This window comes from Citrus clementina, unplaced genomic scaffold, assembly GCF_000493195.1.
Source record: "Citrus clementina cultivar Clemenules unplaced genomic scaffold, Citrus_clementina_v1.0 scaffold_1, whole genome shotgun sequence".
Taxonomy (NCBI): Eukaryota; Viridiplantae; Streptophyta; class Magnoliopsida; order Sapindales; family Rutaceae; genus Citrus; species Citrus x clementina.
In genome coordinates this window covers 1532916-1549973 of record NW_006263303.1, presented here as the reverse complement: position 1 = coordinate 1549973, position 17058 = coordinate 1532916, and the positions used below count along the sequence as shown (strand labels likewise).

At 33.9% G+C, this 17058-nt stretch overlaps 2 protein-coding genes across 3 annotated transcripts; both read left to right on the top strand.

Moving 5' to 3' along the window:
- The first annotated feature begins 7090 nt into the window (after positions 1-7090).
- On the top strand, positions 7091-8160 carry LOC18053990 (putative protein TPRXL). Its single transcript, XM_006450301.2, has one exon. It carries the CDS (start codon positions 7211-7213, stop codon positions 7826-7828), a length of 618 nt encoding a protein of 205 aa, XP_006450364.1. The 5' UTR covers positions 7091-7210; the 3' UTR covers positions 7829-8160.
- A 4413-nt stretch (positions 8161-12573) lies between these two features.
- LOC18053989 (calcium uptake protein, mitochondrial) lies at positions 12574-16668 on the top strand. Of its 2 annotated transcripts, none has more exons than XM_024192315.1 (7): positions 12574-13332; positions 13426-13493; positions 13916-14139; positions 14260-14316; positions 15133-15346; positions 15583-15879; positions 16122-16668. In XM_024192315.1, the coding sequence occupies exons 1-7, from the start codon at positions 12909-12911 to the stop codon at positions 16335-16337; spliced, it is 1500 nt and encodes a 499-aa protein (XP_024048083.1). In that variant the 5' UTR covers positions 12574-12908; the 3' UTR covers positions 16338-16668. The 2 variants fall into 2 exon arrangements, with proteins under 2 accessions (XP_024048083.1, XP_006450361.1); XM_006450298.2 differs by having other exon boundaries at positions 14233-14316.
- Positions 16669-17058: the final 390 nt, after the last annotated feature.

The following is a 17058-nucleotide window of genomic DNA, read 5'->3' as shown; positions in this document are numbered from 1 at the left end:
AGACCGCAATTAAATTAAAATTAACACAGTAGGAATGGCATAGAGTATCACTCGGCTATTACGTGTGGGATAAAAGTACGGAAATGTTAAATTCCAGTGGCCCAAATCGGGTAATGCTCATGCCCATTTCTTTGTTAAATTATCTCTGGGACACAATGCTCCTGTTGTATGGCTGGGAACTATTACCAACAATATCATAGATGTCTTCGTGAAGTTTTTTTTTTAAAATATTAATTACACATCAAATTATTATTATACTGATATTTATAATTAAATTTATAATTAAAATTTATAATATTACATTAAATTTTATAAAGTATTTGTTTAGACAAATAATTTTTATAAATGCGAAATATTTCTGCTCTATTCACATTTCACAAAGAAAAAAAATTTACAAATAAATCTATACGAGTTCATGGCACTTGAATCACTACCCTCACAATCATAATTAAAAATTAAGAGGAGTTGAATTTATGACACTCAAATCACTACCTTATCACAAAATTGAATTAATAAAAATATTATTTATTTAATTTTTTTTTTAAAGGTAGAGAAATGTGCTACATTCGAATTATTGAGATTTAGGAACCACTTGATCACGATGGCATACTTTTCCTTGCGGCTCCTCGTAGACACATACGCGGAGATGACATAATAACTATAAAAAATAAAAATAAAAATCGTTTTCAGTTTCAAAAATTGAAAATATTAATTAATTAACACTTAACAGTACCTGCCTACACGGGACTGGACTCTGCCACCGCCGACCCGTAATTCAAGCATCCATGTGATCCTGTGGTTATGTTAGTGATACTCATCAAAACATGGGCCCCATTTTCTTGTTATTGCTTCTGAATTACGTGCAAGAATATTCCGCTTGAAGTCACCCTTTATTTTAGAATTTGGCTACCTCACAATTATTGGAAGGAAAAAAATTCTCTCTTGATTTGATCTCATTTGAATTTTTTAAGATTTTTTATTGTATATTTTTTAGTAATAATATATGAATAAAATTTAATTTTTTTATTTTTAATTAATTATTAATAAATAGTTAAATTATTTATCAGGACATGATCAGATTATGAAAGAATTCTAATTCTTTTTATAAAGTAGTCTCTCATAAAATTAAATTGTGAATTTCACCATTAAGAGAGGAAATTGTATGTTACATGAAATGTAAGATGGCAGCTCATTTAATTTTATGTTAACTAACGCACTTTTTTATGCTTAAAAGATATTATAATACCGCCGCTAAAACAGCTTCTTGAACACCTTTCAGGCGTAATTTCTTTTATTTTCATATTAGGCTCCATATTGTGGGTGGTAAATCAATTACTAATCTCTCTGTTCTGTTTAATAAATTATTGCCCATTGTTTCAATAGAATTTAAAAATATATATATGTATTACGGCATAGGAACACTAAGCTTATGCTATAATTGTCACTTGTGATCGTCAATTATGAAGCTATTGATAATAAATTATTGTGTGCCAGTTGCTCTTTTAAATTCGTTGTCCCTAAGATTTGAAACACCAATTTCTTTCATTTCTTCTCGATGGGGCAGACTTAGAGGCTCAGCTACTTAAAACTGCTTCGTTTATGTAAACGACGCCACTTGTCTACGTACTTAAAGCGAATCATTCAATGCCATGGTGCGGTGCTTTTGTTAAGACTTGGTACCAAAACCAATACTCAACCATTTCTAAAGTTTTATTTTTTTTAATTAAGTTGATTTCATTGGTATCACTGTTATGGAGAAAATTAAGGCCACCATTACATTCAGCCGTTAGATTTTAATAAAGCCATCTCTCGAAGTAGATTCAACAATTAGATACAACAGTGATATCGTACTACTATTACAACGTAGTCGAACCCACTGTTATTACTATTAACAGCACGCAAACTCGCCTCTTCTCGGTCACAAAGTTTCAGTGACCAATCAGTGGAATAAAAAAATTATTTCCCCTTTCACACATGCAAACGAGGTTCAAGTACCTTAATGATTAAAGCAAATATGTTGGGCAAAAAAGTTAACCTCTTTTAGATTTAGATAGATGGGCTCCATCATAATAGAGTAAATTCAATTTTAATATGATGTATTATTAAAATTTCTCTTTTAAATTAGTTTTAAGCCTCTTACCTAATTGATCATGTTCTATAATGTATTACTTTAATACACTACATTTATTAAAGATTAATTCCCCTCAATTTCAAGCCTCTCCCCCATGTATGGCCTTGCAAGGAAAGGTTTAACATGGAGCAATATAACCTTCTTTGTTCTTTCAATCCACCTCTCTGGTTGCTTTCCACGTTAAGCCCAAATATCGTAATTCCAATAATGTGTTTATCACTATCATATGACTTGGGTGGCGCCTAAACGTCAACCAACAATTATGAATTTTCCCAACCGCCACCCATGTGGCCATTTGATTACAAATGGGAATGATTTCTTGTTCAACAGCTATTTTAGAAACTCTTGCAAGAGACCCAACTAACCTTACGAAATTTAATAGGAACAAAATTTTCATTAATTGCCCCTCGGCTATCCAAATCTAGAAATCAAATCCCTTGGGCATTCATACGACGACTCTGAGGTCCACTATCCATACCATTTAAAGATAATTTAGTCTTCAACAGCTGGCCTATATAATTGTAAAATATATGTCAATGATCAATCATCTTTCAATTACCATCTTATTGGATTAAAGAAAATATCCACCCATTGCGATATTCAAAAGGTCGCAGCACCTTTGTGTCACTTTCTTATCACTACTATTTCATAATGCATTCATCTAATCCCACGATTTATTATTTTTTTTTCTACTTGCCTCGAGTTTTCCAACAGCAGCTTATTATTTTATTATAGGATTTTCCTTTTTTTTAATACATAGGGTCCTTCTCGTCGCACTACTTAATCGCATTGCCTGTAGGTTTTCAATCTTATCTTCAAATTGTTTGGGCACTAGGGGTTAACTAAAGTGGGTTAACTACCAAATAATTTTTTAGAGTACATCTCTTGTGATAATGGTTTTTAACCTTTTGGTTGGGTTAACTGTTGCCTCATCTTTGTAACTCTAAAGTGTGGGATTTAAGTTTTCCTAATAATTATATGAATAATTTTTTTAGGAGTCTTTTGATAATAATTTTCAACTTCTTGGTTGGATTAGTTGGTAACTTGTTTCCTCAACTGTAAATTAGAAGATTCAAGTCTCCTTAGTAATTATATAAGTGATTTTTTTATAATGGACCTCAATTGTATAATTTAAATTTGTACTTGGATGGTGTTGAAAAAAAATAGCATATTAGTATACTATTTTGAGGGGCACATTTTGAGTGGGACTCACTTAGCGAAAGTGAAAATTTTTTGGAGGTTCAGACACTACTCTATGAATACTTTGAAATGGTATATTTATATACTCAAAATGATATTTGGATGAATGAGAAATTGACTCTTAAAGTACACCCTTGAAGTTAGAAATTTGAAAAGAAATAGAACTTATCCTATAAGGGAAAAATAAGCTAAGGAATTTGTGTTTATATATAAATATTCATCAATACATGAGTAAGAATTTTTAAGATAGAGGTTCTCTCCACGCACGCATGCGCAGGGGGGTGCAAATCCTCGTCCGTTTTGGTTGACCTTGTGTGCGCCCACGCATCCTGCGTACGCGAATGTCAACCGAAAATCACTCAGGCCCGTATGGCCACGTTTTTTATTTCCTTTTAAATTTGGTAACAGTTTTCATAATTAAAAATCAAAAGCAGTTTTGATTTGTGAATAAATTTTGAGTTGTTACAGAAATGAATTTTGTGAATTCAATGGGGCTGTTACAGAAGCAAATTAAATCAAATACTGAATTCAAATATTCAATTTTATTATTCAACAGTTACATACCCTCATGTATATAAAAGGTAGTCTTCATCTTCTGTTTTACACACAACAAACACACAGAGCACTTAAAAAAAAAATTCATCCTCTACCGTTCTATTTTTATCGAGATTCTACATTGTTGTTGTTCGCCGGAATTATTTGTATGTGCTTGGCGAATAATTTGTTCCCATTGTATCTTAGAAAACATATATCAACGAACCTAAAAGCACCATAGTATGTGGTAAATCTGTTTTGAGGACATTGTTGCTTAACATGCCTCAAATTTTTTCTTGCACTTATTTTGTTATTGTTTTCATTTTTTCTTACACACATTTTTTCATTTTCTTTTCTATTGTTTATTTTGTTATTGTTTCAACAATTAACCGCACCCTATTTTCTTACTATTTACTTATATTAATTTACTTTCAATTGTCGACTTACTACAATAATTTCCAATAGATGGCACATTTATTTATTGGAATTAGTTATATTATATGTAATATTAAAAAAAAGAAAAAAAAAACTGGGTTACCATATAACAATGATAATCCTAATTTGCCCTTCTAACTCTAATGAACTATGGTTAAAAAATGGATCAAGTATCTGACCTATTTGATAATAGGACAATCCTAGTCCCCCCTCTTATCTCAATTTCGAGCTTGACTATGGCAAAAAATTTGTCCCGGACGTCCGAGCTGTCTCATACAAGAGTAATATGGATGGGTCCTAGTTAATTTACAAAGAATGTTACTATTTTAAAAAGATAAAAAATAAAAAAAGCTTATCTTCAAAATGTACTGGGAGGGAGAGACAAACAATTTAGATCATGAAAAATAACCCCTCTCCCCCCATCTTAATCTATTCGCATCCAATGAAATCTTGACAAATTGTTCACTGGCTCGGATGGGGAGCCAGCTGGTGGCTCTGGAAAATTAAGATACAGTTTCACAATTCTTTATCACCCTCTTGTATATATATATTTTTTGTTTATATTTACCAACTTTTTTTTTTTTTATCTTAACTACGAAGTATTTTGAGGAGAGCTTCAATTGTGGGAGACGCCTTTAAACTCGTACTATAATTTAAATTAGAAGTTTTCGCTCGAACCGGGAGACACATGTTTTCCCAACAAAAACGATTTCCCTGCAATTCGAACTGAGGAACAAACCCAGTCAAACCACTTAATGAGACTTCATTACCAATAGAGCCAACACTTTGTTGGTTATATTTACCAGCTTATAATAACAACGGAAATGACAATTCAAAGTCCCAAACTAAGGCAGAGCAAGCTTGACTTACTATTAAAAATTCGGAACCGTGTTTATGACTGCTACGTATCTTATTTGAACCAGAATCTGTAAATGTCTCAACTTCCAGGTGAATCCAAATGGATCCAATCAAGCTTACGAGCGATTTCATGTTGGGAGACGAATGCCCAGCTGAATCCAGCAGTCTTGTGTTCATATATGTCACAATTTATCTGTTGCTACTCAAACTGTTACGCCCAATTTTCTTTTTCTTTTTTTTTTTATAAGGCCAGATTCAGATTTGACCAAGAACACTCAGAGAAATCGAGAGTAGACTTGTTCGCTAATCTGATGAAGTGTGTAAAGTCTACACTCGGCCAGTGGCATCAAATTTTGAATTAGTCTAAGAAATCAGTCGTCTCTGCGGCCTTCTAGTTAAATCCATGAGCTTGCTTCATTTAAACGTGGCCGTCCATTGCCGTCAGATTTAACATACAGCAAAATTTCTTAGAAAGATGGTTACTTGTTTCCTAATATATTTTTGACTGTGAGTATCGCCGTAACAAAAAAATTCCGGAACTTGGGATAGACATCATCTTCTCGAGTGTGCAATATAAGAAACCCTAATCTCTTGCATTATTGACACTATTATTCCTAGAAAATGACATTAAAGATGTACAAATTTTCACATACCACCGGTGGTACGGAGGTTTTGAATTTAGTGTTGATTTTTACTGACTAAAAATATATATATGTAGTTCAATTTTAATGTTATAGTATTATAATGCACTCACACACGCTTAATATTGCGCACACACGCGCTTCATCTGTTTCTAGAACAAATAAAAATCCAGGGCTCATAAATTCCCAATTTTATTGTCACCAAATCGTAATATATAATTCCTAATTATGGGACATAAAAGGATTAGTTGGATGGAAAAAAATAAAGTTCAATATAGTCAAAATATATAATATGAAGCAATCATACAAATAGTGTCATATTGTACACAATAATTAATAGTGCTAAACATATGTTTGAGTCAAATTTTGTTAAGGTTTCTTTTTTTTATATAGGTGAGACGTTTCAAAATTTTTCCTTAAATTATATTTCAAATAATATAACATATTATTCATTGAAGGATTAATAATTTTAAATTAATTAATTATATTATCACATCATCTAATTAATGAATGTTTTGCATTATTGGTGGTCAAATTTTTCAATAAAATTTTGAAAGACAACAATTGACCCGATTATGATAGCTAATTATTACATGAATCTGTATGCTGCTAAGAATTACTAAGAAATGACTTTTTCAAAAAAAAAAAATCTCAAGTGTTAAAGTGCACATATTACTTAACATTTGAAATTTTTTATTTATTATTTCACAATAATAAATGGGTGTAATCATTATTTCACGCTAACATTTTGCATTTTTACTCCAAGAATTACAAAAAGCTTATATTTTACTTTTTTTTAGTTGACCATTAATCGACATATGAAATTACTTATTTTACCCTTACCTTAACGGAAAAAATTATTGAATATATGTTGAGGACATGATTGTTATAGACTTAAAAGATGAGGGACAGTTACGCCACGCGAAAAGTCTAAGCAATGGCAGATTGTAAATACCTAGAAATCACTGCCACGTTCTCGTACTTTGACACCTGACCGTTTCCCGAAATTCTATACGTGGCAGTCTCTGCAGTTGCCCAGAAAAGCTGTAAATCCAAACGGCTCCATCTGTTGTCGCTTTTTTCTGTCCACATCATACCAGCCGTTGGATCAGAATCCCAATCCCAGCAAGGCAGCAATCCGCCTAACCAAACCCACTAGTTAACACTAACCATGGTCAAGTCTAGAAACCCTCTGACCCCCCAAATCTTTCCATTATTTGCGATCCGCCCTCGTCCCTCCAACCTATAAATCCCGCCTTCGAGACTCGCTAGGTTTGCCAAACTAGCCAGCCTTCGGGGCCTTTAGAAGAAATCAAAACCTAAAGTCCTCTCTCTCTCTCTCTCTCTCTCTTCTCATCCTTTCGAAATTTCCTTTTTTCAAAAAACAAAATAAATAAATAGAATTTGACAAATGGCAGCGTCATCGTCGAGAAGATCAAGCGGTCCAGTTTTACGATCGTTATCGCCGTCCGGTAGATTTCACACGGCGAATAAAATCTCTTCTTCGTCCTCCGCTTTTGCTTCTTCAACAAGCTCCAGTTTCTCTTCTCCACCGTCTGCTTTCTTCAAAAACCACCATAGTAGCCACCAAAGATCGGCATCTCCAACACGTGTCAATTTGTACACGTCAGCATCTCCTACTCCTTCGTTCCGTTTCTCGATCGATAGATCCATATCTCCTAACAGATCGATTTCGGTTCCGAAGCAAAACAACCACATCTCCTTTCAGAAAAAGACGTGCATGTGTTCGCCTACGACGCATCCAGGCTCTTTCCGGTGCAGTCTACATAAGAACAGTGGAGTTAACAGCCATAGTAACGGAACGGGGTCGTATCAATCGAATAGCTTGAATATGAGGAGATCCGCTATGACGAATTCGCTTGTGAGAATCGGTGGCGTTGAAGGAGAGTGGATGAAGAGATCGTTGAGAGATTTGATCCGTCCGTCGTCGCATCATCAGAGGCGGCGCTCCGCGTTCCAACCGAGGCCGAGTCGACTCTGTATCACGTCGAAATATGAAGATAGTTGATTTTACACCACAGGTTGGTTTAGTTTTTGCTTTAGTTTTGGCACGATGAGCTCGGCGAGATCTGGACCGAAGCTGTAGCTGAGTCGACCATGAAGTGTTTGATTGGCGACATCGAAATTGGAAGCCCTAGATTTTTTTTGGGACATAGGTTGAGGAGAATATGTTTTGTACATACTCATTTGCTATGGAAGGAGATCATATTCAGACATTTTTTAAACCATATTAACAACTTAAAAGAAACTCCTAATTAATCCAATTTATCAACCTTAATTGGGATTATTACTTGAGAACCAATTAATAAATTGCAAAGACCAGATTCCTTTGGATTAGAATTGAGACGTTCCCTACGTCTGTTGGTGTTTGCAGCGTTTTATTTTCCGTTAACGTCATCCGTTACTCGTCTGCCTTTGCCATTGGGTATCGCCGTTTGCCGTTATCTTTTTCCAGAGTTGCGTCGTCTCTGGTGGCAGGTATATTCTTTATTCGTTATTCTTATTATTATTTATCTTTTATTAGTGTTATTTATTTATTTTAATGATATTTCTGTAGGTATTATTTTGGTTTTGGCAGGTATGATGTAAACGTCGTGGCGTTTAATTCGGACTTTTATTTTGACTTGATGGAATATTAAATAAATATTTGGAAAATATATACTTCGGACTTTTCTGCCGTTACCACCTCGAACGCGAATGGAACTTGTGAATTGTGAAGGTTTTGGACTTGTGGAAATTATGATGACCCTTTGACTAAACGAGAGGCCGCTAAAGTTGGAGCCATTCGTGAGAATTGAGAGTATTTCAAAACAATTAATTATAATTTTCTATATAATTTAATTAATTAATCTAAATATGGAAGTGAGAAAAATAACATATTTGAGTGATTAATTTGGAAAAAAAAGAAGGCTTAATGGGTTACGTAATAATGGTGACAGCTAGTTCTGACCAGCGAAGTTAGGAAGAAGATTCAAAATATCATTTGGAATCGGATGTGTCTAGAACTAGGGCATAATGCGGAGAAGTGTTTGTTGTTTATTTGGAATCTGTGAGCAAAGGAATGGCGTGGTATTGCAGATGATTGAAGGGAAATGCAAAACTGAAAGTGGTAATTAGTGAAATATGATTATACGTGAGAGAATTGTTTCCGGTGTTGTGGAATTTTCTTGATATAAAGGCGTGCAAGAAACTTCTCTTTGAAGACAAGTATCAGGCTTCTTTATTCTCTTTGATAATAACATAAATTGGAAAATGGAAGACTTTGAATAAATGTGGGCCTGGGAGTGTCCACAGAGATAAGAAGTAGGGGCGGCTTTTAAAGCCTTTGAAAGGTTTGTATAACCAAAAAAAGAGCTAATAGCGTGTAAAAGGGTGTGTCCGATTCCAAAATGGTCGAATTATTTGAAAACACTGGTATGTTATTTTGCTACGCGTATGTATGAAACGCTTGTGGGAGGTCAGATGGAGAGGCTGGGTTTATTATGTCAATGGACAATTGAGAACGTCTGATTTAATTTAGCCGAACCGACTTTAAAAAAGAAAAAGAAAAAAAAATGCCTCTTTTATTCTTAAGACATTATTGAGCTGTGTGATAATTACGGACGCCAGCCATGTTGTGTGTGGCTTCCACGTCGATGTTCAGATGGATGTAGTCAAGAAAATCCACGGGGATATAGATTCTTCCCATCCCTTTCTTGTAATTGGCTGATTTTGATTTTTGACGTAAAGTTCATGTTGATATTTCCTCGGTAGGTCAAATTGTAATGTGTGGGGTTTAACGTGCGTATTTTTCCCATATGAGTCACTTCTACTTGTTCGTTGGGGGTATGAAATTAGGGATCGAATATTTTTCTCACTCTAATATTTATTTTATCATTTAAAAAGGAAAATGGAAATTTTACTCCATGAGTCTTATTTATTTTTTAAAATAGAGTAAGATTTTCACTCTTTTTTAGCTTTTTTTTATAATGTACTTTATATTTATTAAAACAATATAATGTTACATTTATTTAAAAATAATAATATTAAACTTATTTAAACATAATATTATTATATTAAAAATAATAATTTATGTAATCTAAGTAAAAATTATTTAAAATAATATTATCATATTCGTAGAGATTTGATAATATTACTGTATACTATCTTTATTTGAAAAAAGTATAATATTATTATATTTATATAATTTTAATAGTACTATGTTTATTTAATATTAATAATTATTAATAATAAATAGTTTATTATAAGAAAGTATTAATTTTGTACTATATTATTGATAATAATGTTTCATTTGTATTGCTCTTGTCAATAATATTTAACTTACATTAAAATAATAAAAAATTATGATTTACATAATTAAGAATTACTATTATTATTATATTTTATATAATTAAAATTGATAATAAAATAAATAATTTATTCACTTTGTAATTAAAAACTATAATTTTTAAATAAAGGTAAATTTTTAATTTAAAATAATTCATTTCCAGTCCAAGACAATGTAACATATAAATGAGATTCTAATTCTTATTCTAAACTCTCATTTTAGTGTAAATAAACAATTTACTCCCACTTTCACTTCACACTCCTGATCTCGAGATTTCCTGTCCTTAATATTCCCAATCGAATTTGAGAAGTGAACTCTACCTTAGTAGTAGAGTGTCATCTTACCATGATAGTAGTCATTGGTTAGAGCTTCAGCCCTAATGTGGTGAATGTGTTATTAACTATAGTTTATCAATTTCTAAAAAAAGAAAGTATTTGACCATAATAATAGATGAGTATTTTTGTTAAAGTCAAACATATCAAATTAGAAATTAATTCAAGATTAGTTTAAAATTGTTCAAGTCTTTCTATCTCTAATTCAATTCAATTCTTTAATAGATAAATTAAATTTTAAAAAGTGTACATAGAATCGAAGAATTACACCAAATTGATTCCATTTGTAGGTGAAGATGAGTTTTGAACATTTTGGTTTGACGAACTAAACTGAAATTTATGAAGTCTTTAATTGATTAAATATACATCTTTTGCCTCAAAATGTCAAATTTTATTTTTCATTTCATAGATACGCACCAACAAGGTGACATAAGTATTTTTTTTTTTTAAAAACCCATTATTTTCATATAACCAACGCTCCATCTTCATCATTTCATTTATACACCCAATAAACTCATTCAAAAAATCTAAAAATAAATTAAATAGGTGGAGTGCGAAGTCGAATAAGTCAAGAATGTTAAGCAAGTCAAATACTAAGTTGTAAGCTAAGTTTTGGACGTAGAAAGTTGAGTACCAAGTCGAGTAAGTCAATTATGAAGTAAGTATGGAGTTAAAAAAAATTGGTTACAAAGTAAATAAAGTCTCGAATAAATCAAGTAAATAGACGACGAAGTTGAATATGAGGACGTACACGGTTTAAAATTAAAACAAGGGTATTCTAGTATTTTCCTCTTTTTTTGGGGACATATCTACGCATAACTACGGAATCAACTGTTCAAGGCATATATTTGGTATTTTGGTAGAGACGGGACATATCTGGTGCTATTTTTCTGAAATTCGGCCACTCAAACCTATCAATATTGAAAATTTGTTCGCGAGGACTTCGGCAAAACGGGGGGACATTTTGTTTGTGGACCACATTGGTGGTCCATGACATGAATAAAAAAAAAATACATTGCGATGCACGCCAGATTAGATAGGCATTCATCAGCGGGCATAGCGACAAACATACATACAGCTTCCGGCTGCCCATAATAGCTTTAGTTTTATGTGCGAGACTGTAGACTTTTGTGATGCAAGAATGCAAGTGGGCAGTGAGTGCGACAAACATATTTTTACAATGAGGGCGACTGCGCGTAGTGGACCGACAGCTTTGATGAATCAAGCGGCAGTATTCAGTGGTTGTTTAGTGGATAAGAACGAGATATGCAAGTTAGGTTTGCCGGTTGGATAAGATAACACTTCCAAGCAATGGGATGAATTCCACACGTCAGAAAGATGAAATAAAGCCTTTAAGTAAGAAGGTGCTGTTGCTTTGCCTATTAAGTTTGTTTCCCAATCACATCATGCCCAACTCTTGTGTTTTGCTTCAAACATACTGTAATTTTGTGTAATACAGACAGCTAGCGAGACACATCAAGTGTTATGCAAAATTGATTCTGAAGACGCCAGTATGATTTTTCAAATGATATTTTCATAAATTCTTATATAAATTTATTTTATACAAATTGATGTAGTGTTAATTCATTGGTTAAATTAAATATCTCTTGGCCCACGTAATTTATTTATATTTTTATTCAACTAATGAATTAATGTCATATCAGTTTGTACAAGAATTTGTAACTGTATCATCACTCTAAAAACAACCACATTTCACTATTTGTTTAGCATTAAGTTTTCCTTTTTCTTATTTTTTTAAAATTTTTAATGAACAAATATACATTATACGCTTCTAAACTTGTAATTCTACGCAATACAATAGTTGTATAGATTAAGATTATATGATTCTCTCCCTTTTAATTACTCAGAAATTTTTATTTTATGAAACGCGCCTATTAACTCATTTTCTCTACTCTTTTATTTTAAGACTAAGGAGAATTTATTTTATCGAAAGCTTTTCCTGTACTATAACAGAGAATTCTAATATTTTGATTTATTCTTATTTATGTGCCCTGGAGCATTATATGTATGTATGTGCGTCGCCTTTACATTTCTCATTGAATTTTATTATGATTTCCTATTGACATTAAAAAAATAATTTATAAAGATAGGTAATCTTGAAAGATATGAAAATGATTTTCGGACCCAAAAGGAAAATAAATGAATCATCGAAACGACGCTGTTTTAAGGAACTTAAAAAGACATTGCTCTTCAAACGACATCGCAGAGAAAAATAACTTTTTTGGGAGAAATTAAAAAAAAAAAAGAAACGACAGCGTTTAAGGATATTTGAAACGACATCGCTCAGAAAGATAACTATATCTGGGAAAAAAAACAAAAATAAAAAACTTCACCAGTCCTATTTACTTTCCGGGGTTGTGTTAGCCAATCTTTTGCTTTTCCATATTCTCAATAATCGATTTGTCATAATGACTATTCATCTTCGAAGATCCTCACCCTCCATCCACCAGCTGGCCCAAATCCAACGGCTCCATTCCCGCCAACTCTCCGCCCCACCAGAATCTCCCTCCGCCTCACTGCCTCTGCTCAGCAAGGCCTCAAACGCCAACACCGATCACCTCAAAGATTGCATTTTCGATTCTCTAGCTAGATGGTTCTCGGGGATCGTAGTTGGCTCCAGCCTAGGGTTACTCTACTGGTCTTCCAATTCTGATTCCATTTCCACCAAGTCTTCCCTCTTTCCAGTTTCGTTTTTGTCTTTTGCTGACTGGTCAATGTCGACGTTGACCAATGACACCACCGATGATGATGATGATGATCGTCAGAGCTCTTCCAGTTCTTTATTTCGCAAATTGTCTTTGCCAGATTACAGCTCTAACTTTCTCTTCGGAGGTAAAATTTTTAATTTAATTTCTGAATTTTAGATGATTAAATAGCAAATACAGTCTCAATTTATAAAGTTGATTATATTCCAAATAATTGCAGAGGCATATAGAAGAAAGATTTTCTTTAACTACGAGAAGCGAATTAGGTTGCGGAGTCCACCTGAGAAGGTAATTTTAATTTTAATTTTTTTATCATCTTGTTAATAGAAATTTCATATTCGTTGTATCTGTCCAGCGAAAATCAGAAGCAAAACGAAAAAAAAAAAGAAAAGAAAAGACAAAGGATGAAACGGACGGTTAGTTCGTGTTTATAAAACTGTATTGTTATGTTATTTGAAGTATTGTGAAATGATTATTGTGTTGTCGCCGCTGTTGTCATTGTCTGCATTGTTCAGGTCAGGTTGTATGATTGTGGGTTGTGAGACTGCCTGTAGAATTTGTGATACAGGTGGATCTACAAGACTTGGTTATTAATCGAAATCTGTAGGCTCTTAGGTGATGGTAACTCTGCCTTTTGCTTGGGAGTTTATATGACTAGTGAAACAATCTGTATTATCGTTGAGTTTGACATTTGGTATTAATTCCTGAAGGTGTTTGAGTACTTTGCGTCTTTACGATCACCGGAAGGAGAATTGCTCATGAGACCAGCAGATTTGATGCGAGCCATCGTTCCTGTATTTCCTCCCTCTGAATCACACCTTGTCAGAGATGGATATTTGAGAGGGGAAAGGAGGCCTGGGGAGTTAAGATGTGCTCCTTCAGAATTTTTTATGCTCTTTGATATGAACAATGATGGATTGATATCTTTCAAAGAGTGAGTTGTTACTATAACAAATATTCAGGTGCCCAATATTTGCCTACTTGCTCTTCTTTAGATTAAAGATCTTGTTTCTTTTTATTGAAACAGATATATCTTTTTTGTAACTCTACTCAGCATTCCGGAATCAAGCTTTTCTGTGGCCTTCAAGATGTTTGACATTGACAACAATGGGTTCGTATTCATGCAATGTTTTGCATTACAAAATGACATTCATGTTCTCTAAATATGTTTTTTGCTAGCATATATGGTCTCATAAGATAGCACATTTTTAGTTGTTATCAATTAAGTGAGCTGGCCCTCATTTTCTTCAATTGATTTGGTAAGATAGAAAGTTGCTTGATTTTTGACTCTTTACTTCCTTGTTTGGTTTCTATCTTCACTCCCTTGTTTGGTTTCTATGTTCTTTATAAATATCTTTTAGCATGATCGAACTCATTAGTTAGTTATTTTTACAGAAGAGAACTTTAACTCTGTCAAATCCAATGTAGAAGGTGCGGCCCATCCATCTTCTTATTTTCTTTGGGTTTATCTTCTTTTGCAATTGTCTATCCTTTTCATCCTATGCCACCTTTATTTTTTCACCTCTTGTATTAATTAGAACCATTTGAGATCGCAGAGTACATAATTTGGTCTTGATTTATTCTAAAACCTAGGTCATTGATGCTTTTACAAATTCTAGATCTTTCAGACCATGTTGACAATGATGCTGTGACATCTGCCGATTTCCTTTGAAACTAAGTAGCATACTAGGAAGTCATCCTTTGTATAAGTAGTTGCATTAATTGATGCATAGCTTCCTTTGTTAGTTGAATAACTAGAGTAACCCGCCGTGTCATATGATACAGTTATGAGGGAAATTTAATGTTGAAATGCTGTGGTTGTGTGACTGCATCACAACCTTATAACAGTTGAATGCAGTTGCTTGCCGTCTTTTTCTTCCTTTATCTTCAATGAGCTGCAAAGTTGACTTTTCTCATCCATCCACAGGGAGATCAGTAAGGAAGAATTTAAGCAAGTCATGGCTTTGATGAGATCTCATAACAGACAAGGGGCTTTCCATAGGGATGGACTTCGGACTGGGCTAAATGTTAAGGGTCCTGTGGAAAATGGAGGTCTGGTGGAATACTTCTTTGGTGAAGATGGAAGAGCACGGCTCCAACATGAGAAATTTGTCCAATTTATGAGAAATTTGTATGAGGAAGTAAGCCTCCTTTCACTCACTCCCTGTTTTTCCTCCCTATTGCTTGAACAGTATAAATCGTGACATTATAATGAAATTTAGTTGCTGTTTCTGCTATATTTATGCTTGTGTGATTTGATTGCCATTATACGTTGAGCTACATTGTGGACCTCTATTTTGGACAGTTCTTTCTCTTGGTCCGAATCAATGTAGATGCTTGTGTTGTATTTGAAAGAACATTTCATTCTGTTTTGTAGATGCTGAGACTGGAGTTTGCACATTATGACTACAAGCAACGGGGAACCATATCAGCCGAGGACTTTGCGCTGTCCATGGTTGCTTCTGCTGATATGGGACACTTAAACAAATTGCTTAATCGGGTTGATCAATTAAAGAATGAGCGGCATCTTTGTGATTTACGCATTACATTTGAAGAATTTAAAAATTTTGCCGAGCTGCGGAGAAAATTGCAGCCATTTTGTTTGGCCCTTTTTAGTTATGGAAAAGTAAATGGTTTGTTGACACGGGATGACTTCCAACGAGCTGCATACCGTGTAAGACACTGGATCATATCTCATTGCCTTCCTCATTATGTGATAACAGATTGCTTTTTGAATGTGTTAAATTTAGCAAACTAACGAAATTATTTACGTGCCGCTTTTTAGAGTTAAAATATTGCTGGGGAGCTTTACTTATACGGATAAATAATCTGTTTTAGTTGTCACATAATAGTTCAATTAGCAATGGATACATGCATCACAAATATATTGACCAAGTTTTCTGTGCAAAATATTAGGTCTGCGGCATATTACTCACTGACAACGTGATTGACATCATTTTCCAAGTGTTTGACTCAAATCGTGACGGAAATCTAAGCTTAGAGGAGTTTGTTAGAGTATTACACAATCGGGAAAGGGATATTGCTCAACCCGTGGAGACAGGAATATTGGGATTTCTAAATTGCTGCTGGAACTTCACAAATAACAGCTCCATTGGAAAGTTTCTCTGTTAACCCATAGTCGGGTGGATCGTTCTGGAAATTTGCACTCAGTGGCTTTGACATTCATGATTAGGGGATTCTTATGAACTGAGATGGAGCGGTCGACCAGTGTGGCAATTATTGCAAAAGCCATGGAGGAATAAAAGATCTGCAACTGAGTTGTCCTGAAGGTTTCCTTGAAGAATGTTTCTGCAATCTTTCAGGGAGTTGAGCCTGTGGAAAATTCATCTGCTAGCCTCTTTCAGGCGAATAGCAGCAGTGATTATAACCTGTAGTAATTGTATTTGTACATATTCTTTAATGAAAAATCTTGGAACGTCTTAGAAAAGTTCGTTTGCTTATACATTATTGTTCTCTGGTAAAATGCAACCGAATCTTTAGTTACGCCTCTAGCGGCTGCTGCCTGCTGTCTACAATCCACAATAGTGGCGACGTATGTGTAACACCCTGCCCAGTCTCCTTAGAAGACTTGAATCCGCGATGCAACATGAAATAATGGGCTTAGTTCTTTGCCCTTGAGGACCAAAACGGGTTTCGTGTCTTTTTTTATAGAGGAATTATAATCCAAATCTTAATACAGACACTAGATATGCTTTCCCGTCAACAACGAGAATATCCCATTGTTGAAGAGACGTCATGGCCACTCCTCTCCAGGCCACAAATATTAGAGCTGTGCACCACTATCACGCAGTCACCTAATGTGAGCTATGATAAAAAGAACCCTTATCGTCAG

What these genes read in the sequence shown, in the direction of transcription:
- LOC18053990 (XM_006450301.2), top strand. Translation starts at nt 7,211, where the DNA reads ATGGCAGCGTCATCGTCGAGAAGATCAAGCGGTCCAGTTTTACGATCG.
- LOC18053989 (XM_006450298.2), top strand. Translation starts at nt 12,909, where the DNA reads ATGACTATTCATCTTCGAAGATCCTCACCCTCCATCCACCAGCTGGCC. An exon ending in CTCTAACTTTCTCTTCGGAG is followed by an intron (nt 13,333 to 13,425) that starts GTAAAATTTTTA and finishes AAATAATTGCAG; the next exon opens with AGGCATATAGAAGAAAGATT. An exon ending in TCCAACGAGCTGCATACCGT is followed by an intron (nt 15,880 to 16,121) that starts GTAAGACACTGG and finishes GCAAAATATTAG; the next exon opens with GTCTGCGGCATATTACTCAC.